General features: G+C 34.7%; 3 protein-coding genes across 8 annotated transcripts in view; 2 read left to right on the forward strand and 1 right to left on the reverse strand.

Moving 5' to 3' along the window:
• Positions 1 to 678: 678 nt before the first annotated feature.
• LOC125247058 (E3 ubiquitin-protein ligase RNF19A-like) lies at positions 679 to 1,815 on the forward strand (the record flags this gene model as incomplete). Its single annotated transcript, XM_048158221.1, has 3 exons — positions 679 to 786; positions 1,054 to 1,194; positions 1,368 to 1,815. Coding segments are annotated over 3 exons (678 nt in total), but the record flags the coding sequence as incomplete, so codon positions are not given.
• Positions 1,816 to 6,925: 5,110 nt separating this feature from the next.
• On the forward strand, positions 6,926 to 15,166 carry LOC125247059 (ubiquitin carboxyl-terminal hydrolase 47-like). Its single transcript, XM_048158222.1, has 10 exons — positions 6,926 to 7,145; positions 7,446 to 7,552; positions 7,746 to 7,842; positions 7,913 to 8,028; positions 8,112 to 8,182; positions 8,272 to 8,391; positions 11,683 to 11,778; positions 12,800 to 12,928; positions 13,519 to 13,659; positions 15,101 to 15,166. Exons 2-10 carry the CDS (start codon positions 7,474 to 7,476, stop codon positions 15,164 to 15,166), a joined length of 915 nt encoding a protein of 304 aa, XP_048014179.1. The 5' UTR covers positions 6,926 to 7,145; positions 7,446 to 7,473.
• Positions 15,167 to 19,243: 4,077 nt separating this feature from the next.
• LOC125246919 overlaps positions 19,244 to 26,450 on the reverse strand; it is an 84,282-nt gene continuing 77,075 nt past the window's right edge. For 3 of the 6 annotated variants that reach the window (XM_048158053.1, XM_048158051.1, XM_048158050.1), the window contains 14 exons: positions 26,148 to 26,244; positions 25,943 to 26,076; positions 25,772 to 25,836; positions 25,329 to 25,445; positions 25,088 to 25,177; positions 24,765 to 24,881; positions 24,335 to 24,469; positions 23,844 to 23,887; positions 23,695 to 23,738; positions 23,345 to 23,372; positions 22,542 to 22,606; positions 22,247 to 22,320; positions 20,710 to 20,805; positions 19,246 to 20,630 (listed from right to left, as the gene is read on the reverse strand). In XM_048158053.1, the coding sequence (XP_048014010.1) occupies positions 20,499 to 20,630; positions 20,710 to 20,805; positions 22,247 to 22,320; positions 22,542 to 22,606; positions 23,345 to 23,372; positions 23,695 to 23,738; positions 23,844 to 23,887; positions 24,335 to 24,469; positions 24,765 to 24,881; positions 25,088 to 25,177; positions 25,329 to 25,445; positions 25,772 to 25,836; positions 25,943 to 26,076; positions 26,148 to 26,244 (1,238 nt within the window). In that variant the 3' untranslated portion in view covers positions 19,246 to 20,498. Of the gene's footprint in view, positions 20,631 to 20,709; positions 20,806 to 22,246; positions 22,321 to 22,541; positions 22,607 to 23,344; positions 23,373 to 23,694; positions 23,739 to 23,843; positions 23,888 to 24,334; positions 24,470 to 24,764; positions 24,882 to 25,087; positions 25,178 to 25,328; positions 25,446 to 25,771; positions 25,837 to 25,942; positions 26,077 to 26,147; positions 26,245 to 26,450 lie in introns of all 6 variants that reach the window. The other 3 variants (XM_048158055.1, XM_048158054.1, XM_048158056.1) reach the window with 2 other exon arrangements.

Consider the following 26,450-nt stretch of genomic DNA (forward strand, 5'->3'; position numbering starts at 1 on the left):
GCAATATTCAATCACTGTGCTACACTTCAAATCTCAGTTGTTTTGTCATTATTATTCTTTATAAGCAGAAGATTGTGCAATTAGCCTAGAAAATTTGCATTTCCTAATTAAGCAGGGTGTGGCTATATCAACACAGGCAGTAGCAATCTACAAATGACAAAGAGAAGTCAGCTGTATAACAGGTTTTTCAAGCCTTTCTTTGTTGAACAGTCATGTTTAAAATGATGGCTACATGCCTGTGTTTGAGTAGCAATTAAAACTACAGAGAAGACATTGATCCAATACACCTTACATGAAAATATAATCCTTAATACTCGTGAAGGGAGAAAACATCACAGAAAGAAATACAATTTGTGGGATACAAGGTAGGTTAAAATAATAACAATAATTATAGTTTTATAGTAATAGTACATTTATTGTTCCAGCATTATATAATGCTGAACATGTAAGAGATATGCAGTGTTATTAGCTGTAAAAAGACAATAATTTTTTTTCTTCCAATAGATGTCTGATTACAGAAAAGTATTCAGCCAGTATGACAAAGGAATTGAATTAGTAAGGAGACGCAGTGATCTTGGCAAGTTATTCACATTCCAATTAATAATTGTAAATTAATTTTTTTAACAAGTCACAACTTTTACAAACTTCAACTGAAATATGTGATGTGTTGTAAATCTTTCAGATCCATTTGATGATGACCCTAGTGTTTTAAGGGCTGTATTATCTTGTGGTCATGTTACGAGTGCTGATACATTGACAGACTGCTGCAAAGCACAGCTAGATAAAGTAAGTTAAGCTCACAAGACCTCCAGTACTTCTAACTAAGTTGAGGCAGTGCTGGTAGATTACTAACAATTTTCATCCTATAATTTATATTTAGTAATAAATTATAGTTTATTATAAATAATTACAGCCATTTTGTGAATTTTTAAGTAATCAATAAAAAGTAATTTGACTTGATTTAATTTTAGGAACCTGACTATGTAATCCAGAGCACATTTAATCAGTTACTACCCAGCACTGATATTAATGACCTTGTCGGTTTTATTTCAGGGACAAACATATTTTGAATGCCCTCTATGTCAGGAACAGTGGCCTTACGATGAAGTGAGAAAACTGGCCAAGCTAATACCTAGTGAAAAACTTGAATTTGAAGAACGTCTTTGGGAAAATGCGACTGCTGACACTAAGACTGTATGTAGACTTTCATTCATTTTTCAGAATTTAATGTACAAAACAAATAATTAGCTGCATTCATCCCAGACGATCTGGTCTAAGAAGGTCCCTTTAGGGGCTCTGTACCCTTCAGTTTTTTTGTATTTTTTATAAATTTTCTTGATAACACTCTTTTAATGTTTTGCATATAGTGTCCTGGTTGTGGCACCTACAGTAAAAGGACAGACGCTTCTAATCTCTGTGTACAATGTAATGTATGCACAGTGAGGAAAGGAAGAGTCTATGAATTCTGCTGGCAGTGTGAGAGAGAATGGAAAGGACGCCGTCCACGTGCTGATCGATGTGACAATAACAACTGTACCCAAAGTGAACAAGATATCCTGAGAAATTGTCCAATGATCACACTGAAAAATGTTGAAAATGTTCAATGCCCATCATTTCGTGCCTGTACAAATTGTCAGGTGTTGATTGAGCACACTGGGGAGGGGTGTAAAATAATGACATGCAAGAACTGTGAACAAGAATTCTGCTTTATCTGTCTAAAATCAGCTAACAACTGCTTATCAACTAAAACACATTTTAAAGTTTGCATAAATGGCGTTGCTCCAAGGCAGGAATAAATTGTTTTGAATTTCAACAGTTTGCTTAATGTTATTTTGAGATTTCCGTCTTGAAGCACAATTAATTTAAATGAAAAATATATTCTTATAAAGGGCAAAACAGAGCCTCCATTTCCTTGAACATAACTTTGTTTTATCTGATTTTGTGAACAAACTTCAGTATGTTACTCTGTTCTTGCTGTAATAGTGTACTCATGTAAAGTTGAATTTGTGTTCATTGATTGAAATTGATAATTCTGAATTATTCTAAATAATTGATTATTCTGTAAAATCATAATTTTTTTTTAATGTCTTATGTGTGTGCCATTCAACAAAAATACATTCATTCAAAGTATCTTGTTGGATTTGCGAAGGTAAAAAATATTATCAGAGAAACTTAACCCTTGTGCATTAAAAAAAAAAAAAGTTACACTTAGGTTAAAAATGGACAAAAATGTCCATGCCAAAAAACTGTCATAGAAATATGATTTATTAATATTTTTTTCCACTTTCACTGATTTAAATTTTTTAACCAGCATCTGTTCTATCCATAGATACCAAACATTCATTAATTTTAAGAACTTTAACCCTTTAAATGCTGGTTTGTTTACATAATGCCATAGGTGTTTTTTAATGAAAAAATTAAAAATAGTAGTTAATTTTCATAAACTAAATGCTAAGCAGAATTTTTTTTCTTTGCTTATTAGATTCTTGGGTGGGTCAATGAAGAACAACAACATTAATTTTGAGGCATTTATATTTTTTTTGTAGTGTCAAATTTTTTAAAAAACTAACACTTAGGTTAAAAATGGACAAAAATGTCCATGCCAAAAAACTGTCATAGAAATATGATGTATTAATATTTTTTCCACTTTCACTGATGTCAATTTTTTAACCAGCATCTGTTCTATCCATAGATACCAAACATTCATTCATTTTCAGAATTTTAACACTTTACAAATCGGTTTCTTTACATCCTCGGCTTCTAATGCACCTGTGTGCTCAGTGTCAGTGGGCAGCACTAGTTTCAGAGCTTCCTCTGCTGAGTAACGTCTCTTCAAACAATGAAATGATAAACCCCTCAAGCACCACATATTTATAGGTTTGGCTGTGAGGATACCTGTGTGAACTCAAACTTTGTATAAAATCTACCAGACTAAAAAATCAGTATTTTCTTGTGGTGAAAACTAAAATAATGTGTTTAGGGGCTTCTGAACGTCTACTTCAAATTCAAGCGTAACTTTTATCTCCGTACAAAAACAATAACAAGTGAAAAAGTGCAATCAAGGGTTAAGATGCGTGTTTGGTCAAAAAGACGAACCTTAAAGCCTTCTTTGACCTTTTTCATAGTTTTCACCTGACCCTATGACCCTGCCAAGGGTGTGACTCATACATGGAGTGGGATTTTTGATTGCCAGTATGATATAATTTCTTTCAAACTAATTACACAAATTAAATTTTCAGTAAACACCTGCAAACTACACTCTGACATCCTTACCAGTATACCCACACAATTATAGCTGCATTATTTTTCAAATTGACTCTATCATAGACTATAATATGCATAAGCAGAAAACTCAAATGAAGCGAGTATTTCTTTTATATGCCAAATTTGAAAATATGGCACAATCTAGTAAAAAATGGTAAAAATGTAAAATTTGAAGCCTTGCCGATAGAATGAATGCCTATTTGCAAATATTGTATCATTTTATAGTCAAATGGCCCTGGGTTAAAAAATTGCAGTTTTAATGGGTTTCAATGTGGACATTTTTGTCCTTAAGGTCCTAAGTGTGAGTATTTTTTGTACGGAGGGTAAAATTGATTTTTTGAAGGAAATGAGGGTAAAATATTAAAATTCCAATAAAAATAAACACCTGAGACAAAATTCATGTAGTTGGCATTAACAAAGGCACACTTATAACAAAAAACAAAACTGAAATGGACAAAAATGTCCTTAAGGATGCACAAGGGTTAAATCAAATGCTCAAGACTTCATAAAATTTTGTCAAGAAATACTCTTCTCTTGCAAATCATTTAAAGGATTAGTTCACCCACAAATTAATATTCTGTCATCAGACTCACCCGTATGACTTTTGGTAACACTTTTTTTTTTATAAGTAATTTAAAACTACGTCAACTAGCAGTCATTAGAGTACTAGTAGACTGTCTGCTTAATATCTGCTAACACTTTATTTTGAACTCCTCAACAGATATTCTACTGACTTTAAATAACTTTGATGAATGTCAAGTTACTCTACTAACCCTAACAGTCTACTAATATTCTAATAAGTTCGTAGACATGTACAGTTGCAAAGTTAAGCAACAGCATGAAGGGACCCATCAAAATGAAGTGTAACCTGGCTGTCTTTCTTCCCCAACATTCAATGGACATCTAGTAACATACACATATGTTCACACTGGTGAGGTGAGGTAGATAATAAATATAATAAAATTAGTGTGTGTGTGTGTGTCTCATTTATTTTAATGGCGGGGGATATCAATTTTTTAGTAGTAAATATAGGCAATGTCAAAAGGAGACGTTTTTTTGCTAAGACTTTATTTTCATGGTCCCCTTTGAAGATTCTTTTGGTTATAACCTATAAGTATAACTTCGCAACTAACTAATTCTCATTCGACTAGGGCTGGGCGATATATCGAATGCTTTTGTCACGCGCATTTCGTCAGTAAAGCCGGTTCCTTGATTGCCGCTAAATCGCCATCACCTGCTTTCAAATGAAGCGGCATTTAATAGACAGAGCCGTAGATCACTGAAAAGCCACGCAATATCGCGTTAATTATCGATATGTATCGCCGTCGATATTGAATGAGATATTGTGTGGCTTGTCAGTGATCTACGGCTCTGTCTATTAAATGCCGCTTCATTTGAAAGCAGGTGATGGCGATTTAGCGGCAATCAAGGAACCGGCTTTACTGACGAAATGCGCGTGACAAAAGCATTCGATATATCGCCCAGCCCTACATTTGAGTATTAGTAGACTGCTTAATATCTGCTAAGTCTTGATTGTGCTGCTCCCCCAACAAACATTCTACTGACTATAAGTAATTTTGCAACTGCAACTACTAATAACAATGTTAACTTATTCTACTAACCCAATCCTAACAATCTAATGAGAGTTAGACATGTAGGTTTAACGTTACTTGTGTGTTTTTATTTTTGTTGTAGAACAAAAGTAGTAACAGTTATTGTTCTTATGTGGTTACATAAACTGCTTAGACTCGTATTTCACTTTTATTCGTATTTGCACAACATAAACTCAACCAGTCAAATAACAAGTATATTTTTTGGAATAATAATAATCAGATCATTGACTCTGTAAAGTAAAGTGTGTCCCAACTGGCCCTTTCATCCTCATTCTTTGGCCTTTTGGATAATATGGAGTGTCTGATTATTAGGAATCTTCAGAGGGATCTATAAATGTTATGAAAGAACATTCATTAAAACAGAGAACACACACACACACAAACATTCCTAAAAATGGTCTATTGCATTAACACAATTTCTGTAAATTTAACTGTAATCATTATTGTGTGGTAAATTTAAACAAAATAACATTAACCAAACTAATCTTAGCCCTACACCCTACATTGTTTAAAGTTATGGCAGTGGCAGCCAAAGGAAAAATATCCATACAAACAAACAATTTAATGTGAGAAAGGTTGTCATACTTCTCCACCAGGTAACTGAAGTGTGACGAAAATAAGAGACTGGTGTTCAATTCTGTAGAACTGGAGTGTCTTGCTGTCCTCCAAAGGTTGAGATACAAATTTCAAGAAAATTTCATTTAAATCTGATAATGAAGAAAGAAAGGTCTTTTTTTTTTTTTTTTTTAATTTAATTGTGAAATACTATGCAATATGAAAAAGCACCACTTTTTCAAGTAGACAGTCATCTTCAAGCTACCTTTTTTAGCAAGAAGAACTTATCTGAAGACATAAGTCTGTTTGCCATTTTAAAAACAGCCTACCTGGTCTCCCAGGCATTTGTTCTCTGATTTTCTCCTTCAGCCTTTTAATGGTCGTATTCTGAAAAGCTTCCTCAGTTTCTGCTACGATTAATGTTTTATTCGTTTTAGAATTAAACCGGTACATGATCTGGAAAACCATCCTGACTCTTGTGCTGATGGTCTACAAATTAATTTGTGGCTTTCAGTTTGTTAATTGATAGTTTTCACGTGATGTCACGCCCTGAGGAGAACGCCCACCTGGCGGGCACAACAAGGGCAGGTTCAAGCTCAAACCGGTGCGCGACGTTTTGCTACGTTTTCCGGGTTGAACGACATGTTTCCTGGAAACGGTCTGCAACGGGTTTGAGATGCGTCTTCTCTTGTTTGGTGGGTGTGTCAGAAATGTCAGCCCAATCAGCACAAGATGTATATAAAGCACGCGGTATTAAAGAGATAGCTCGAGTATTTATGTAACATAAAAATACTATAGCCTACTTATATATTTTGCTATTGTTTTGTGAAGTGACACTTTAATAAACTTTTCTATTCTCCTCTATAATGGTAAATATTACAATATCAAAGCACAACAACAGTGATCAGCAATAATGATAAACCTAATACTCACAATAAAAATATATCAACTCAGTCTCGGAGGTAAGAAGTGGATTATCGTTCACCTGAAATTTTTGTCTTTTCATGCTGAAGTGCGAGGCAAGTGTTGTATCACAATAATTAGAAGTTTCCACAAATCCCTTCATTCGATTGGGATGTTCTCTTTTATCCTTAACGGCAAGGGCAGTGACTGTAACATCGAGTGTATTTTGTAGTATTAAACACGTATTTATACCGATATAATCAGGCTCCGAAAAGACCTCAAAAAGAACACAAAGAATGGCCTTCTCAGCTGCCATAGTTGCAACTCTTGCGTCATCAGAACAGGGTGTTCAACGCACCACCGTTTCCGTTCTTCACGTTAGTTTTCCAAAAAACCGTCCCGCGTTTTTTTTAGTGAAAACACTGCATGTGCTGTAAATGGATCACAAGTCCACAAAACTGACATCCTGTTTCCATATTTTTGTTAAAATTGGAAAAGATGGAAAATTTACACTGCAGTTACATGGCTGTTTGCCCTCCACGGTTGCACGACAGTCACGTGACTGAAAACTGTGAATGGGATGGGTTGTGGTTCCCTGTTTTCTTTTGTTTTTTAAAGCTCTCAGATGGAAAAGAAGCACTGTCATTTTTGACAACGGGAGTGAGAAACTGCTGCATAGGAAGTGTGAGTACTTGCCACTGGCTTTGTGTCAAGGTGTAAAGAGGGTACGTACATGTGCTTTATTAGAAATAGCTCTCTCCAATCTTGTCCATTGAAGTCATACTTCAGAATCAACTCTGGCTTGATGAGGTAAGTAATATTTATCCTAAGTAATTATTTTCCTAACGTCAGGGATGCTTTAGCTTATACCACAGGTAAATATTTTATTATGAAGCATTTTATTATAAGCAGAAAAAAAGTATTTGTTTTCCTCAGGAATGCAGATTAACAGCCTTTGGGCCTACATTTCAGAATAATATACTTCAGCAACATATACTTTGACATCTGTTAGAGGGCATTTTTCATAGCAGGACTGTTTGTTTTATGTTTCAGAACAGTGTCCATGATTTTGCCAATAGGATGTTTATTAAATCATTACCTTTTCTCTAGAAACTAGGAAAAGCATCAGTAAAGCAAAATGGAACTGCCACAACAAAGTAAATATCAGCTTCAAACAACAGTAGACAACAACGAGATCCCTCAAAACATTACTCATGGTAAAAAAATAAAAAATACTAAGATTACATGCTTTAAACTCTGCTGCAGTGACTAACATTTCATTTAAACTAAAAGCATCTGCTGAATGTATAATGTAAATGTAATTCCATAATTTTAGGTGCACATCAAGTTTAAAGCAAATATAGATAACGCAGATCTTTTAAATGATCTATGTTTCTGTATATTTTCAAGGCTACACTGGTTTAAGAAATCAGGGATCCACATGCTATCTGAATGCAGTGCTGCAAACTCTGTTCATGACAGAAGAGTTCAGAAATGCTGTGGAAAGGTAAAAGTACATTCATCTTCTTCGCAGCAAATAACACGTCACTGTCCATTATAACACGTCTGTTTTACAGTTCACAGGATAAGAGTGAACTTTCCTCTGAACTTGCACATTTATTTAAGGAGTTGAAGTCTGGCAAAAAAAGTGTCACAACTGAAAATATAACAGATGTTCTAAACATTGGAAATGGTACGTTAACACAGTAAGTTAACATAAAAAAAATATATTAAAGTAATTATAATTAAACAATTAAAAATTAGCATTTCAATCAGTTAATGAACAGCAGGATGCAGAAAAATGGTTCCTGAGGATACTGAATATGGTCAGTTCTGATATGTCTAAGGTAAGTTAACAACAACGATTAAAAAAAATTAAAACAAGACATGCATGTATTTGGTTTAAGAAATAACTAAAAACAATACAAATATTCAGACTTTTCAGGGAATAATGGAGTACACCACCATCTGCAGGAATGAACACACTTCTATGGTGCAAACAGATCATTGTTTTTCTATTGACATTTCAGTGGAATCACATTCTCCTATAAATGTGGTAAGCATAACTCACTGATGCTGCTGTTGCATTTGTTACATTAATTGCAATAATCTACATCTACATACCAAAATAAATGTAGATGTTTTATTTAGATGTTAGATCATACACAATTTCATACACAGCTACATTTGGGCCAATGAAGAGGCATCAAATAATAATTTGCTTTTCAAATTACATATGATCATTATTAATACCACATATAGTAAAAGTAAAAAATATAAATATTTTTGAAAGTTTTTTTTAACAATTAAATATAATAAAAGAGAATTATTAGTCTTCATTTTATTACAACTGTCACTGTCACAAACAGTTAAGTGAAGCTTTGCCGCAGACTCAGATGTACAGTAAACAAATTCTGTTGTTGTATTGGATTATTTAAATTTGACTTAAAGGTGCTAAAGAGGATGTTTTGTTTTATACATTTTTGCAATTTTACTTGAAACTGTCTTTACTAACTGATAAAAGACTATTTATTAGGTGCACTGAAAGGAATAATATTAATATACATCATCTGTGCACAAGGTAGGGCCTTAAAAACATCAGCCAATCGTTTACGCGATCATCGACGAGTGCGGCTGCGCGCTCCAGTAACTTTCCACACTCCACAGGCGCTGCATGTGATGTTTTTGTCAGGAGACAGGAGTAACAACTGCAGATTATGAGTTACCTGTGGTGAGTCCGACATAATGAATCCACTAACACGACACAGCGAATGCCGGTGGTAAACACTCGTGTTCCAATACGAGTGTTTACGAGTTTTGGGAGGCGTTCCCTTGAAATGAGCTGTGAAGGAGGGGGGCTGTTGTTACGCATGCGCTCATTTCAAAAACTCACTAACAGTCTTTGGTTTCTCAATCGACAAAAAGATCCTCTTTAGCACCTTTAACTTTTAATTTGAACAAAAATTATATTTCTTTTTAGTTTGTTTTTTTTGAGTGCAGGTGATTATCAAGTATATTTATTTTGTGAGTTAATAATTCCACTTAAGGGAATTACTTAGTGAAGCAAGAAAATATTTGACATTACATTAATGCCTTAAATATATTTTTCATTTTAAATTTAAAATATCCTATATATATATATATATATATAATGTTGATCACTGTCGTCATGGTTACTAGTAAGACAATACAGGCTTGACACTCGCTGCACATTCATACAGACAGTTTCCCAAACACTTCTGAAAGTTGCTGTGTTAACGAGACATTTCGAGACTCACACCTGTAAGTAAATGTGGTTGTCAATCCCAAAAACTGACAGTGTGAACGTGGCCTTATAGAGGATGTAAGTTGAATATAGCCTTATATTAAATTATCAAATTTAACATAGCACAAATCTACTTGCTCTGGAACAAGTTTTATGTACCCAAAATTAACTATGTCTCATGTTTAACCACTATAAGAGCCAGCGGCAAATCCTTGAAACACTGGCTGAGATTAAGCTGTTCTCAGCGTGTACATGACCCCTGAACAGCCGTTGACACCCTGGAGCTTGCATCTCCGAAAACATCTAAACAAATTGTAAAATAGGCGCTATTATTAAAGATAAGTCACATATTTCAGGTCTAAACAACTACATTCTGTTATCACTAGAATATCGCATGGCTATCAGCCAATCAGATTTGAGAACCAGAAAGAACTGTTTATATATATATATATATATATATATATATATATATATATAATATACCCAATTCCAAAACAGTCTGCAAACGTCTGGGGACTGAGGAGACAAGTTGCTCAAGTTTAGGAATAGGAATGTTGTCCCATTCTTGTCTAATACAGGCTTCTAGTTGCTCAACTGTTTTAGGTCTTCTTTGTCGCATCTTCCTCTTTATGATGCGCCAAATGTTTTCTATGGGTGAAAGATCTGGACTGCAGGCTGGCCATTTCAGTACCCGGATCCGGATCCTTCCTCCTTCTTCTTGCAAGGTCTTCCCTGAAAGAGACGACGTCTGGATGGGAGCATATGTCATTCTAGAACTTGGATATACCTTTCAGCATTGATGGTGCCTTTCCAGATGTGTAAGCTGCCCATGCCACACGCACTCATGCAACCCCATACCATCAGAGATGCAGGCTTCTGAACTGAGCACTGATAACAACTTGGGTTGTCCTTGTCCTCTTTAGTCCGGATGACATGGCGTCCCAGTTTTCCAAAAAGAACTTCAAATTTTGATTCGTCTGACCACAGAACAGTTTTCCACTTTGCCACAGTCCATTTTAAATGAGCCTTGGCCCAGAGAAAACGCCTGCGCTTCTGGATCATGTTTAGATATGGCTTCTTTTTTGACCTATAGAGTTTTAGCCGGCAACGGCGAATGGCACAGTGGATTGTGTTCACAGACAATGTTTTCTGGAAGTATTCCTGAGCCCATGTAGTTATTTCCATTACAGTAGCATTCCTGTATGTGATGCAGTGCCGTCTAAGGGCCCGAAGATCACGGGCATCCAGTATGGTTTTCCGGCCTTGACCCTTACGCACAGAGATTGTTCCAGATTCTCTGAATCTTTGGATGATATTATGCACTGCAGATGATGATAACTTCAAACTCTTTGCAATTTTTCTCTGAGAAACTCCTTTCTGATATTGCTCCACTATTTTTGGCCTCGGCATTGGGGGAATTGGTGATCCTCTGCCCATCTTGACTTCTGAGAGACACTGCCACTCTGAGAGGCTCTTTTTATACCCAATCATGTTGCCAATTGACCTAATAAGTTGCAAATTGGTCCTCCAGCTGTTCCTTATATGTACATTTAACTTTTCCGGCCTCTCATTGCTACCTGTCCCAACTTTTTTGGAATGTGTAGCTCTCATGAAATCCAAAATGAGCCAATATTTAGCATGACATTTCAAAATGTCTCACTCTCAACATTTGATATGTTATCTATATTCTATTGTGAATAAAATATAAGTTTATGAGATTTGTAAATTATTGAATTCCTTTTTTATTCACAATTTGTACAGTGTCCCAATTTTTTTGGAATCAGGTTTGTGTATATATAAGTTCACCTTTATTATTACAAATGATTTACTATTATTACAAAAGATTTACAAATGATTTACATAAAATCAAAAAACTAAACCAAAACAAAAACATTTTGGAAACTTCAAAACCAATTCATTATCATACAGTGTGTGTGTGTGAGAGAGAGAAAGATATTTTAAATTTGAGCAAACTAAAAGTCTTTGTACAGCAGCATAAATATCACTAGTTGAAATTATTAGGTTGGATGATTAAATTAAGATTTTAAATTAAAGTTTAGTTTGTTCTTAATTGTATTTCAGGAATACTGTTTTGATTCATTGTTTGAACCAGTCTCCATGTGTGGAGAGGACCAAATATACTGTAAAACCTGCAAAAACATGATGAACATGGAAACTGTAAGTTTGTTCATTATTTTCAGAGTCTTCAATCATTTGTTTTTGTATCCTGTATCCACATATACTTATGAATATACAAAGCTATATAAATGCAAATTCATTTTTTATTATTAGATTTATATGTGAATATCTGATATATAACTGCACCAATGTTAAATTCAAAACTTTCATCTGACATGAGGATAAAAGTCAAGAACAAATGATTGAAGATTATAACAGATAATTTTATAACAGAACTAGTGACACTAGAAATGGTTCACAATCCACAAATTGAAAAAATGCAACAATGCACAAATGTAGTCACTATCCAAAGATAGTTGCCACACAGAGATGTGTTTGGGACATTAAAAATATTAACTCATAATAAAACTTGAAAGTTTGGGAACCCCTTGCAGAATCTGTGAAAATCTCAAAATCATTCAGTCACTGCTGGAAAGGGTTCAAATATGCAAAAATGCTTGAAAACTGATGAATCTGCAGGAGCTGGAGGATTTTTCTGAAGAACAGAGCTCAGTTTAACTGCTCAGGACAAACAAGAGACTCATGAACAACCATCACAAAACACACAAACAGTCGTGGATCATCAGGTAACCACACACAGTATTGAGAATCAATAGTTCACATGAATGGGGCCATTTTAATAAATTCAGCTATTGTTTTGTCTCGTGAACTAAATACAAACATCTTTTATGTAAAATATCTTACTCAGGACAGTACTAAACAAAAAATAACATGCATTTTGTATGATCTCTCTTATTTTGTTAAAATTATTCACATTTTCACAGATTCTGCAAGTGGTTCACATACTTTCAAGCAGCACTGTATATATTTGTGGATGTCGTTTTATTTTTCATGACAGAGTGAGAGAAATAAGCACTTTTTAAGACTTACAGATGAACTCATGCATTGATTTGTCACTAAATAACATGCATCAACTGTGATAAATTGTTGTTTGTTGAATGCAACATAAGCTTTTAAAAGTTAGCTGTTAATTATAATTTTAGCTGATCTTTCTACACAGAACTGCAAGATAAAGAAATTTCCACCAGTTCTGGTTCTGCACCTGGAAAGATTTGAATTGGACTATAACGCCATGTATTACAGGAAGAACACTTCCAGAGTGGAGATTCCTTTGCAATTATCCGTAAAGGTATGCTCAATTTGAGATCATTTTGAAAAACAGCCTAAATTTAGTAATATATTCTCCTTCCCCTGTGGTTGATACTGTTTTGTGCAACTCCCCTTTTAAGTTGATGGCATGTCAATGTTTGTATTACAGGCCATAGTCAATTAGCATATATAGGCAATAAGTGACAGCGCCTCCTTGATTCAGTTGATACACCCATGGAATTGTGTTTAAATCTCTAGATGAATACCAGTATAATACAGTTGCATATGTTTGGATATAAAAATGTAAGCTGTTTGAACAAGACATTTGCTCTGGCCCATCTTGTATTGTGAGTTATATGTCTTTTTGGACTGGAGAGCATGATTTGAGATAAAAAATAAAAATACAGAATGTTTTTATAGTACAATATAAATTGTATGACCTTATGTATACACACCTTGCACCCATTATTTATATGTACTTCTATAACTGCCAAAACTCTAAGTGTGAATTTCTTTTCAGAATCAGCTCAACCAACTATAGGGTATATAAACAGAACACAATTGAGGAGTGGAAAGAGAATGCTGGATGTAAACACATGTAAAACACATATCTTATGTTTATTTCCTCAGGGAGAGAGGGATGTATGCCAGTATGACCTGTATGCTGTTGTTAAGCACACTGGTTCTCTCAGGAGTGGACACTACTTTGCTGACATCAAGTCATTTGAGGACAAGAAGTGGTATCGATTTAATGACTGCTCTGTATATATGGTAAATTGTCTCTGATTTTGAGGAGATTATACAGGAGATGGGGGTAATATGAAGCTACCTGTAAGATTCATTTTTAGCTCCAGCTAATTTTAAATCATAACTTTGGCCACCTCTGAAATGGGTCATACTATTAAATTACCTGAATTAAATAATAACCTATAAAACCAAGCTCATTCAGAGACAAGCTTTTCTTGCATGGACAAAGAACATAATCTGTTTAAAATGCATATACACAGTTTAGTTAATAACATTTGCCTTCTTTAATGCTGTTAAATTGAATGTATTAAGCAAACTGCTGAAAATATCCACAACTTAAAAGTTGCGTTCGTTAGCTAGTAGGTGTGTGTAGAGTTGCACCACTAATCATAATTATAATTTAAAAAAAAAACAAAAAAAAAAAACACTGTACTCCTGTGATCATTTAAATATTTGTAACACAGAAATAATGACACTATGTGGTTGAAAAGATGTTGTGAAGCTTCCATAGCCTACCTAAACAGACTAATGCATATGGAACATTTAAAGGGTTAGTTCACCTAAAAATTAAAATAATGTCATTACTCTCCCTCATGTCGTTCCACACCCGTAAGGCCTTCAGTCATCTTCAGAACACAAATTAAGATATTTTAGTTGAAATCCGATGGCTCAGTGAGGCCTGCATAGCCAGCAATGACATTTCCTCTCTCAAGATCCATTAATGTACTAAAAACATATTTAAATCAGTTCATGTGAGTACAGTGGTTCAATATTAATATTGTACAGCCATGAGAATACTTTTTGTGCACAAAAAAAAAAGTATATGGGCTGATTTCAAATCACTGCTTCGGAGCTTTTACGAATCAAATCAGTGACTCGGATCTCCTATCAAATGGCTAAACTGCTGTAATCACGTGACTTTCGCGCTCCAATTCACTGATTCGATTCATAAAGCTCTGAAGCAGTGTTTTGAAATCGCCCCTCACTATGCCGTGACGCCAAACCCCCTGTATAAGAAGAACGCTGTCATGTTTACAATCGCGACAACGAGTGCTTGCCAGGATCAACTAAAATGCCATTGTCATGTGCATGAATGGCCAGAACACATTAAAAGCTTTCAGTTCAAAGCGGTGTTATGTAGACAGGCCCTAAATTTAAAAAAATATTTTTACAATGGAAATGAATCAACACTGAACTTACTTTAGCTGGACAATGACATTATATTCTAGAGCTGCTTTACAGACAAAACACACTTTCCTGTTATCACTATAAAGCTGCTTTAAAACAATCTTTTGTGTAAATCTATTGTATTAAACACTAGATAAATAAAGCTAACCTGTTTTATTTTATTTGGAAATCACAAATATAAGGAAAAATACATTGCCAAGGTCGGCTAGTGACTTGTAGAAATGTTGTAGTGTTTTATGTTGTGATTGTATTATTGTAATGGTCTTTCTCTTACTAGATTCCAGACTTGAAAGACCAAAAAGCCTGTGATGAGGCATACTTACTTTTGTACAAATGTAAGTAAATGCAATTATTTTGGGAGGTTTTATCTTTTCTGCTTACCAGAAAATAACATTCAAGGAACATTCAAATTGTAAACTCAAAAAATATGCAACTTTTAATATTAAATATTCAACATTTACACAGTACAAATGGGGAATAGATCACTCAATCTAGGAAAATATCTGGACATTTTGACAATAGTCGACTATTGTAAACCAAATAAATTCCTAAGCAAAATAATATTATTATATGATATTATATCATTTCCAACTAGGATTTCAAGCTTTAGCATGTAGATGTTTTGTGTTTGTTTTTTTCTATTGTGAAAATTCTTTAATTAGTACTGTTTTGTTTTTTTTCTTTATATGAAGCTGGTTTGCTGCTCAGTGAATCAGTAACACCAGAGCAAGGTAACGGAAGAGCAAAGAGCACAGAGGTCAATCAAGAGCCAAAAGAGGGGAAAATGTCTTGTGAATCTGAGAATCCTCAGACCAAAACCAGTCTGGAAGAGAAGAACCCTTCTGAACCTGATAACCAGTCTCAACAATCAGAGATTCATCCTCAGAATCAGTACACTGAAGATAACAATAAAAACCCTGAAATCATACCAAATGCCCCAGAAGGTGAAGTAGATTTATCGTATAAATTGATCACATTCAACAGACAGCAACATACACTGTAGTGGAAAGAGTAGAATATTCAAATGGACTTAAGATTGATCTAGAAGACCATGGTGCCTTTGTGTTAAAAAACACTAAGGGCCAAATTTACTAAACAGGGCAAATTAGCAAGAGACCATAACCCTATTAAAGCACTGATGGGAGTGAAAAGTTCTGCGCATGATTTACGGACAGTGAGGAAATGAAACAACACAGATGGATCATTTCCATAATGACCAAAGCAAATAAATGATGACGAGTGGAGAAAATGTTCTCCCTCCTGCATCAACCAACACATTCAAGCACTAAATGGGCTCAGAAATGCTTTTATCAGCCATTAAATAATTCCAGTAATTTAACTAGTGCAAACCTTAGTAAATCATTTTGCATGATTCATTTAACTACTCTCCTTTCAATGTTGTGTCTGAAAGAAAAACTCCCACAAAAGCATATGCAATGAAGTCAGCCACAAAATAACTGTCCATGCCTTTTCAGTGCTAATTGTTTTCTGGCGTCTGCTGCCGCAAACTACTAACTACTAACTACCGTTAGTAAATCTGGCCTATAATATTGAGAATGGAGACAAAATGAAGACTAAAATGAGTCTAGAATGACATTTGTCATTAGATTTAGTCATATGCTTATGAAATATACAAAGTGTTTTTAATTTCCAGCAGACATGACTAATGCAGTACAACTATGAATTGAAGAATATGTATGTGGCAAAAAAGACAAGTCTAAAGTAAAAAAAAAAGTAATTGATGTAATTATTTTTTTCAGCTGCAGCTGATGTAAATGAAGCTGGTTTGCAGCAGAGTAAATCAGTGACACCGGAGCAAGGTAACGGAAAGTCTTGTGAAACAGACGACAACCAAGAGCCCTGAAGAGAAGAACCCTGATCCTACCAATGTTCCTCCTGTACCTGATCATCAGCCTCAACAATCAGAGATTCATCCTCAGAATCAGTCATCTGAAGATACCAATAAAACCCTGAAACAGAAGCAAACTCCCAAGGCGAAGAAGATGCATCAGAAATGAAACCAAATGGCAAGTCTAGTGACAGCAAATCTGATTATCAGCTAAAATCGAGCATTTCTCCACGCTCTACTTTAGTATAACAAACACAAAGATTCAACTTTGTTGGGGAAAATACCAAATTCCACTTTTGAACAACACAAGTTATTAAGACATAAAAAAAGTTTTCATTTAGGGAAATGGGGTGAATTTACAACATGAAGTTACTAATGTAATACAAATACAATTTTTGTTAATACTTATTCCTTGTTCTGTTTTTTTCTTATTATTATTTTATTATTATATTATAACAGGCATGTTGAATAATAAAAAAAAATTGATTGCATTGTGCTCCTGACTGAGAATACTTTTGAGTAACGAACAGATCAGAACAGGAAAAAGACTTTCTTGGTGGCAAAGGATTTAATCAAATTCTTTCATTTTTTCTAAGAGCAAATCTAATCTACTAAAACTTTGTGTTCTTGTTGACCTTAGAGTAACTTTGAAAAGAAAAAAAAAAGTTAATTATCAGCAGCATAAATAAGAATAATTATCTGGGTTCTACAACAAAGGTTGATGATTCTCAAGGAAGTAAATGTTGGGTGATAAACCCACTGACAGAACAGGACAAGTAGGCTATGACTTTCATTTTCACTGAAGGAAAAGCATGAAATGCCACTGACTGATATGTTCTGTTTCCACACATATGCAGCGTCAGCTGAACATGGACAGTATTGTAACATTGTGTACATTTTGAAAAACAATTCAGGAAAAGATTATTAATTCAATTCAATTCAAATTTATTTGTATAGCGCTTTTCACAATACATATCATTTCAAAGCAGCTTTGTGCATGTTGATCCAGATGTTGCGTCTTCTGAGGTCCTCGCAGGAGTCGGCGCCGTCTCTTCACAGGTGTTGGTCATCTGAGGTCTTCTTAAGAGGCTGGATCCAAACTGAAGCTGAAGTCCTCTCTAGTCAAAACAGAAAAGCAAAAGGAGAATAATTAGCGTAGCTGCTGTTCATAACATTAAGCAAAGATAGTCATGTGCAGTTGATCTGATATGAGATGCATTATGTGAATGCTTGGCTAAAGAGATGCGTCTTTAATCTAGATTTAAACTGGGTGAGCGAGTCTGAGCCCCGAACATTATCAGGAAGGCTATTCCAGAGTTTCTGAGCCAAATGTGAAAACATAAAGCAGTAGTGAAACAGTAAAGCAAATGTCTTTGTTCATTTTAAAATATCTTTAGATATTTTCAATTCTTACAACGACGCTCGGCTCATTGTTGCCAAGTCTGGGATTGGGATACTTTTACACTTGTGCTGTGATTACACTACTTTTGGGATGGTTTTGTTTCTCACACCCGGCAACCCTCCACTCCAAAACCCCACCCCTTTCATGCACTTCAAAGTGCGCGGCCCCTGAATTGGGACACAGCTAATGTCATGTTATCTATAAGGATGCAGGAGCACTTGAGACTCTCTCAGGTAGTTGAGAGCCTGAATAATCCAATATATGAAATGGATGCAGTTATTAATCAATGTGCAATAACACAGAACTACTTATATTTCATGAGATTTTTTAAAAACAGAATTTCAGTGTGATTGTTACGTTTACAGTGTTTTTGAAATAATTCCACATGAGGGCATTGAATAGTAAAAGCCTGTATTTCCATGTACAGTATATCCTTACCCAGGTATGATCTGACCAGAGAGCAGATCTGACCAGCTGAGAAACACAGGAATGTCATGGACAGATGCTTCTACCTGTTTGGGTGTTGAACAGTACATAGACCACATCTTCATGACATTTCAGCAAAACGTCAAATCTTGATCTTGATGCACTGATTAATTCGATTATCAGTCAAACACCTAAAGCCAGAGTTACACTTGTTCTAATCAAGCATAGGGCAGCATATTAAATATTGATATATTTCATCAGGTGTCATTTTGATGTCAAGTGTGCTTATGCTGATGATGCTGACATTGTTCTATTGCACTGGCACAAAAAAAAAAGAATGTTTACTTACATCTGACACAGAGTGGATGCAAAAATAAGCAGATCTCTTTCAGATTTTTGTTTACTTGTGTTTAGAAATCTGAGACACACACACACACACACACACACACACACACACACACACACACACACACACACACACACACACACACACACACACACACACACACACACACACACACAGAGCATCATATTATTATCATTTTAAAATTGTATTTGTGTATGACTAACCTGCACTATTTCTTTAGAACAAAACTGTGCAGGTCTATCATCTCAAGTCACACACCAATCTTCTTCAGTTAGCCTATGTGTCCCTCCCCAACACACACTAGAGAAATAACTTTGCAGGTCATGACAGAGAGCATACTCACATTCAGCTTATAATGCGCATTTTATTGTCAGTAAGGGCTACGGGTAAAAAAAGACAAGAAAAGAAAAGGCACAAGTGGAAAAATTAAATCTAATTTTTCATAAAACGGCAATTTAAATATTATTTCCATAGGTTATACAGAAAAGACAAAATAAAAAGACTGATTCAGCTGATCTAGCATGTTAAATGGTGGCATCCTACCAAGGGTTACACCCCTTAAGCTCACAGGAACGGTTTTCAGCAGCCAATGATACTAACACGTTCAAACAGATTTTTAATTTTTTATCAGATAATCAGATTTATTCACACAAGTCGCATCTGGTGTGAACACCCCATAATAATCAATCATGATTCAATCAGCCATTCGAACGAATCGTTTGAATGAAAGACTCAATGACTCACTCATTCAGACTTGCTGCCTGTTTCATATTTAGAGTATCATATTTTCATTTTCAGTGCTTTGAAAACATGAATCTTATAACATTCATAATATATGTGGAGGACAAAATCAATAATTTACTATTAATCACACTGCCCTAGCAGTAACAGTGTGTACTATTGAAAAATACTAACCTGTCACCTATTAATCTTAAAGTTTATAATATATTATTGTCTGTTGTTTTATTTGTTTATTCATTTTATACATTTGTGAATTTTATATATTAAATTAATTCAGCATTCATTCATCAATGATCAAATATTCATTTATTTTGATGATTTAAAAGTTTACAAAGAAACATCTGAAACAGATCATTCTTTTTTCCTCATTGTAAAGTATATTAAGCACAAACCAATAACTGTTAGTGAAAATGAAAAATTTGAACAGAAGAATATAAACATTGATGTATTCGCCTTAATCAGCATATTTTAAAAAGCATCAGCTTCCCTGATCTTCTTATTCTGTACAGTTGTGTGAATGAATGAGAGAAACAGACTAAAATAATATAATCAAACATCAAAAATGTTCAAATAGATTAAATGGCTTGCACTAAAAACCCATATCAGCAAAATATTGTAAATCATAAGTTTATTTGAACCCTAATAAGCAAAATTGTTTCCACAGCAGAGCATTGATAAAAAATAATCTTGGATGATTGTTTTGTTGTGTAATTTAACTTGTGTATTAAATTACAACTGAATATGCATTTTTGTGTCATAAAGGTTGAATTAGACTAAAGATAAGTTATGAATGGTCTTAAAATTGTTCTAAAATTGTTTAAAATATGTTTTAAAGTTTGTGTTTTTAGTCTGTGGTTCTGTTTTTATAGATTTCTGAACTGTATTTATCTTCACAGTAGTGTCCTTTTACTCTTCAGGGAAGTAAGGACACTGAAAATCCTCTGCAGGTCCCAGTTGAAAGAGATTAGGTTTTGTTTGCATTCCTCACGAGAGGACTGGGTCATTCTGTACAGCTGATCTACCTGGAAATGACAGAAAAAAGGTAAGAAATTGAGATGAATGAAAAGGGTTAATGCAATGAAAGGGTTCATTCTCCATTACCTTCAGTTGTTGTACTGCAAGTGTGAAGTTCCACTGATTCTCTTTTAGTGCCACTGCAGCCTCCTCACGGGTCACTCCATGTACAGCCTCCAGAACCTGACCAAACACCATTAATCACTTACTAAACAGCAGTAAAGAGCTAATTAACTTGCTCATTAATGGTTATCAGATATAAACGTGTATCTTTTGCAAACATCCACAATTTAATTGGTTCATCACAATATGGCAGCATCTAATCTCTTAACAATCTCTTGAGCAGCATCTCTTGATACTCCAGTATTGAACAGAATGTGTTTCCAGTGGCGGTTCTAGATCATTTTCACTGAGAGTTTCATCTTTACACAAGTATTTTCAGCTGGATTCATATCTAAATATTATCAAATCACAATTATAACAATAAAAATTACTTTTTGTCAAAGTTTAGTATTTTTTGTAATGAAAAAAAATATTGTTACATTATGATGAGACCCGCTTAGAAACTGGACAAAATTCATCCTCAAAATCAACATTTTTGAAAAACTTTTTTTTTTCAGTACAAACTTTGACAAAAAAACATCATAATTGTGATTTGATAATATTTAGACATGAATCCAGCTGAAAATACTTGTGTAAAGATGTCTTTCAGTCAGTCAAACAGCAAATAGTGGAGCTCTGCAGCATCTACTGGATAAAGTGATCATTTTTTACTTTTAAAACTGCATTTTCCAAAAGATGGGCAAAAATCTCACACTAAACCATGTCAGATTATCCATGTTATCCCCATGAATGAAAGTTAGAAATGTGGGTCTTTTATAAAGTGAATTTTACATAAAACATGTTTTTATATAAAAACATACTCAACAAAATATTTATTTATATAAATTTAAAAGATAGGATAAATCCTCCAAAAACTGCATAAATATGAAGTAAAAACATTAACAAACAGAGTAAAATTACATTAAAAAAAATGTTTATATATATATATATATATATATATATTGTTACAAAATTACATTTTGCTGCCTGGAGTCTCTGGAGACCCCAAAGACCCTGAGTGTGAATTTATTTTTTAATCACTCAATTTGTTTTTTATTGGTAGATCTAGAAAGCGTAACAACTGTACAAAGTTTCATGTCATTTGGAAAAAAAAACTTTTTTTTTTTAATTTTGTCAAACGTCGTTCGGGGTCTAAAATGAACCTAGAAGGGTTAAAACACATTTTAGGCTTAATATTAAGAAATGTGCAATAAAGAAGTACTCTACATAAATTTGAATTATCATTTATATCAGTAAGTCTTAAGTGATATGCCAATAAATATGTTAATTCGTTTGAAAATATGTATTTTAAATACTTTTTTTTCATAAGTTTTTTTCAACTGTTCATCAGTTATGAGACAAATTCAAAGTTTTGGTTCTTTCTCCAATGTGTAAAAGAGTTAACAAGATTTCTACTCTAGGTTAATTTAAAAAATAATAAATGTGCTTTATATATGACTTCAAAATCCCAAAAAACACTTAGAAGACAAAGCAAGATTACTGGATTTATAAAGCTGCATACTTGTGTTATGAGTCTCTCCTGGTGAGCTTCTAACCCCTGATGCTGTGCTTCAGTCTGGAGCTGTGATTGTTGGTCTAGATCAGATGAGGAAGATAGAAATAGAGCGGTCAGTTGTCTGAGATGCACACTCTTCACTTTTGTCCTGTAAACACTCCTTGACATGTCTAAGGAACTAGAGTGAGAGTTTAACCACTGATCTAGCTGATCTTAAAACATTTCTACAACCGCTCAATCCATCCGTAGTAGTATTTCAGACCTTCTATTCTACTTGTATGATAATGTGAGAAGTTCTAACCTGATTTCTTCCTCAGACTGGAGCTGCTCTTCTGTTCAGCCAATGGAAGATCATTACGTCTGGGTCTGTAAGAGAAAAAAAACACATACATTATCAAAATATGTGAAAATAACATTTAAAGCAATTTCTTTTTGTCTGAGGGCTCGTTCTTCTCTTGACTGGAAGTCTGTGAAAGCTCATAATCTCTCAGTTCAGAGGTTTGTGAAGTTTGGCACACTGATTGGGGAGAGACTGAATGTCCCTAGTGCCAGTTTTGGGGAGTCCATCTCAATCCAGACTGTGTTCAAGTTCAAACTATGCTTATGTTTGTAATTCTCAAACAAAAATCCTCTTTTCACCTGACTCTGGATCAGATGCACTGTCATATAATTTCAGAGCAAGCAGGTCGAACATTATGAAAAGAGGTTTTGATTCATTAAACCATTTAACTCAATGATAAATATGATGGTGAGGACACTGAAGAGGAGCTGATGTATTTCACCAACACTTATTTTGTATGACTGCCACAATGCTCTTATTATAATGTCAGTTTAGTGACAGCGCCACCTATTGGTCCAACATTAAGAGTTATTGTGCTGTGATTTATAATCCATTAATAGAATTATTTTCTGTAGATTCATGATCAGGGCTGTAATGATCACACACATATATACTCTAAACATCACTGTGCCCAAAAACTACTGCATGCATCTGTCTTATTTAGATACAATCTTATCATATCTGAAGCCCAATTCAGTTCTCTTGACACAAACCACAGAATCCAGCAGAATAATGTACATATTTGACAGAATCAGATTCATTACCTCTGATCTTCTCCAGCGTCTCCAGCTGCTTTAAGACAGAAAACAAACTCTGGTTAATTCTGCTCTCATAATGAAACACACTGTAACTGTAAGAGGACAAACACTGAACTGTCTGATGTTACTAGTCATTCTTTACAAAAACCAATGTCATTTCCACAAAGACAAATGCTGTCTGTGTCACATGTAGTGCTTGTTAGCTGTCGTCTCTTAGTTCACTGTGTTTCCCACATTTACACAGTACCTTTAAACACTTTATCTGTCGAGTGTAACTATAAATGATTTCTGACACAACATTGAGATCATCATGCTGACTTTCTCTCACTGCAGTAATGAAATACTGTGATACTCACTTTGCTCTCTGTGTCTGTACACGAGTAAACAGGGATCTGAACTCCTGTGAAGAAACACACACTTTAAGATCTGTTCAGATATGAAATCACTAAAACAATAATATCTGTCATGAACAAAGAAGCTGCTGATCAGAAAATAACACTGATACCTGAGTATGGAGCTCTCGTTTATGAAGACGCTGTTCAGAGGACTCTTTGAGGGAAAATAACATGAGATGTAATTATAAACACACTTATGAAATCTCACATACATTAATATTTCAATAACACTCCATCTGCTGAGTTTTAGTCTGTTTTCTGAAGAACTGCACTTCCCATAATCCTCTGCTCAGACTCAATTCCTCAGTTAGTCCCATGTTCACTAATTCTTTGGAAGTCTTGTTAGCGTGTCTGCAAATCTGTTTACATTTTCAGTCTATTGCCTGTTTACTTGTTCACCCTGCTTGAGTGTATTTGGATCTGATTGTCTGTTGTTTTCAACTGTTGTGTTGTGGATTGTATTTGTTTATCTGGTTGGACTGAAGCACCAAACCCCTGTCTGTTTCCTGTACTACATTTTCACTATTACTTATTAAACTGCATATGGATCCTAATGACTGGATCCTGTTCGCAACAATAAAGCTTGAGCATTTATTCATACCTGTGATACACTGCGATCATCAAATCGACGCCAGATTTCATCTTCACATTTGATGTCTGCATTATAACGTCCGGTCCAGGTAAGTGTTTTACTGTAGTTTACTACAGCATAGAGCTCATATTCATGGCAGGAAACCTGTAACAGCAGGAGGAAATATGGATTATATTTTTACAATATACAATACTGCATTATTTTCTCTTCTTCATCCTGAAATCCACCAATCAGATCTTCTGTGCTCCTCTTTCATTTGTATCAAGTTTAATAAAACAGCAGCAACACAAAATGACAGCATTTGACTTCAGCAAGAAATGGAAATGTAATGAATTCAGAAGTAAGACTATAATCACAGATGTCAGTGTGTGTCTAAAGCGGTTGTGATGTGTGTGTCTGTAAAGCATTAAACCATTAAACTAACATGTTATTTCAGTACCTTGATATGAGGACGAATGATCACTTCATTTTTACTGAAGCTTGACCCATATGTGCTCGTCTCAGATCTCTTCAACTCAACAATCATGTGTTTTGGAAACTCGATCATCTCAGTTTTCTGTTGAGAAAATAATAATATATTAGATTATGAATGAATTTTGCAGCTTTTCTTCACAAGACACTTTCAGCATTTGATTCCCATTTTTAATTGACGTTCTCATGAAATTCATCTGTTTCATCATTTTCAAAGTGATCATTTCTGTGTTAAATGAGAATCATGATTCCACACTTGAAGTTTTAATATACACAAGAAAATAAACTCACAATATCAATGCCTGTCTTTCTCCTACAGTAATCACAGTACACTGAATCCACTCTCTTATTTCCACCAGCATATGCCTGTAAAACATGTTCCTGCATTTGCAGTGAAGAAAACAATGATAAAGGGAAGAAACACTTCAGGATGACACAGCAGAATAAAGTTGCTTTAGATGATTGTTGCTGGTATCTGTGAAGAGAAATCAGTTCTATAGAGATCAACTCAGACGAGCAAAGATCTGCTTACCACATCCTGAGAGTTTTGAAGAGGCACAGTCAATGAGAGGAAATCCTCAGAGATTTGATCTGGTTTGTCTCTGCATGACCTGCATGTTCTTGATGTCTTCTTGGTGCCCTTAAAGAGCTACAAAGATGAGAAGAAAACAGACATTAGTGATGATCCACAGATATATGTGTGCTTTCATTGTTACAATGATCACTGTCTGAAGTTCAGCCTCCGTCAGATTAGACTGCTGATAAACCTTTAATTGTGTCACAAATGATAGTCAAGGATCCATGTGAAGTGAGTTTGTGCAGACAATGAAGCAGGAGATCAAACCAAATAAGAGCCAATAATGTGTCTGAACTTTCTCTGGAGAAACACTTCCAGAGCTGAACTGCTGTGAGATGATTGATGCTCCTCATGAAAGAGACAAAAGATGACAGAATAATCCAGAAGAAACTAGTTACCTCAGAGGATCCAGGAGTCTTTGTAAGGATCAAATGTAGAAGTTCTGCTGCGTCTCGTTTATGAACTTTGGGTTTGATGGAGAGAAGCACATAATCAAACACTGACACTGAATAACTTTTATCAACAGGAATATTGACTGAATGCTGGAAACATCAATAAAAGAGACCAACCGTCTGTAATGCCGAGGCTTCTGGTGACCCCAGATGCTGAAACTGCATTTCTCTCTTGTGTTTCTAATTTATTGAACAATTTATTCAGCTCTTCAATGAAGTTTCCATCAGATGAAACACCGTCTCTGTCCAAACTACAGAAGACATTGAGTGTTTATTGATCAGCTGTTGTTTCCACTGCAGGAAGTGAAAGACGTTTCTTTACCTGTTGACATGTTCCCTGAACTCCTTCGTCATGAAGAGCGTCTGAAGAACTGCATTCAAGTAGCAGGTGGAGTCTTGATTCTCCAGCCCACAGTATCCTTAAATGAGAAACACATTATTAACACTGACTGACCTCAATCCAGCTGACCAGAGAAACTTCAGAAACACATCCGGAAGATCTTACAAGACTAATAGATCTGAAACTACTGTTACTCAAGAGTTCAGAGCAAATGTTGACTAGCTTAAAAATGAATCCGTCTGACTAAAGGCCTTTTTTGATTCAATCAATATTTAACACTAATGA

This window comes from Megalobrama amblycephala, linkage group LG15, assembly GCF_018812025.1.
Source record: "Megalobrama amblycephala isolate DHTTF-2021 linkage group LG15, ASM1881202v1, whole genome shotgun sequence".
NCBI classification, from domain to species: domain Eukaryota; kingdom Metazoa; phylum Chordata; class Actinopteri; order Cypriniformes; family Xenocyprididae; genus Megalobrama; species Megalobrama amblycephala.

Coding starts and splice junctions, on each gene's coding strand:
- LOC125247059 (XM_048158222.1), top strand. CDS start 7,474: ATGGAACTGCCACAACAAAGTAAATATCAGCTTCAAACAACAGTAGAC. Junction 8,029..8,111: donor TGTTCTAAACATTGGAAATG/GTACGTTAACAC, acceptor CATTTCAATCAG/TTAATGAACAGCAGGATGCA. Junction 13,660..15,100: donor ATGACTGCTCTGTATATATG/GTAAATTGTCTC, acceptor TTCTCTTACTAG/ATTCCAGACTTGAAAGACCA.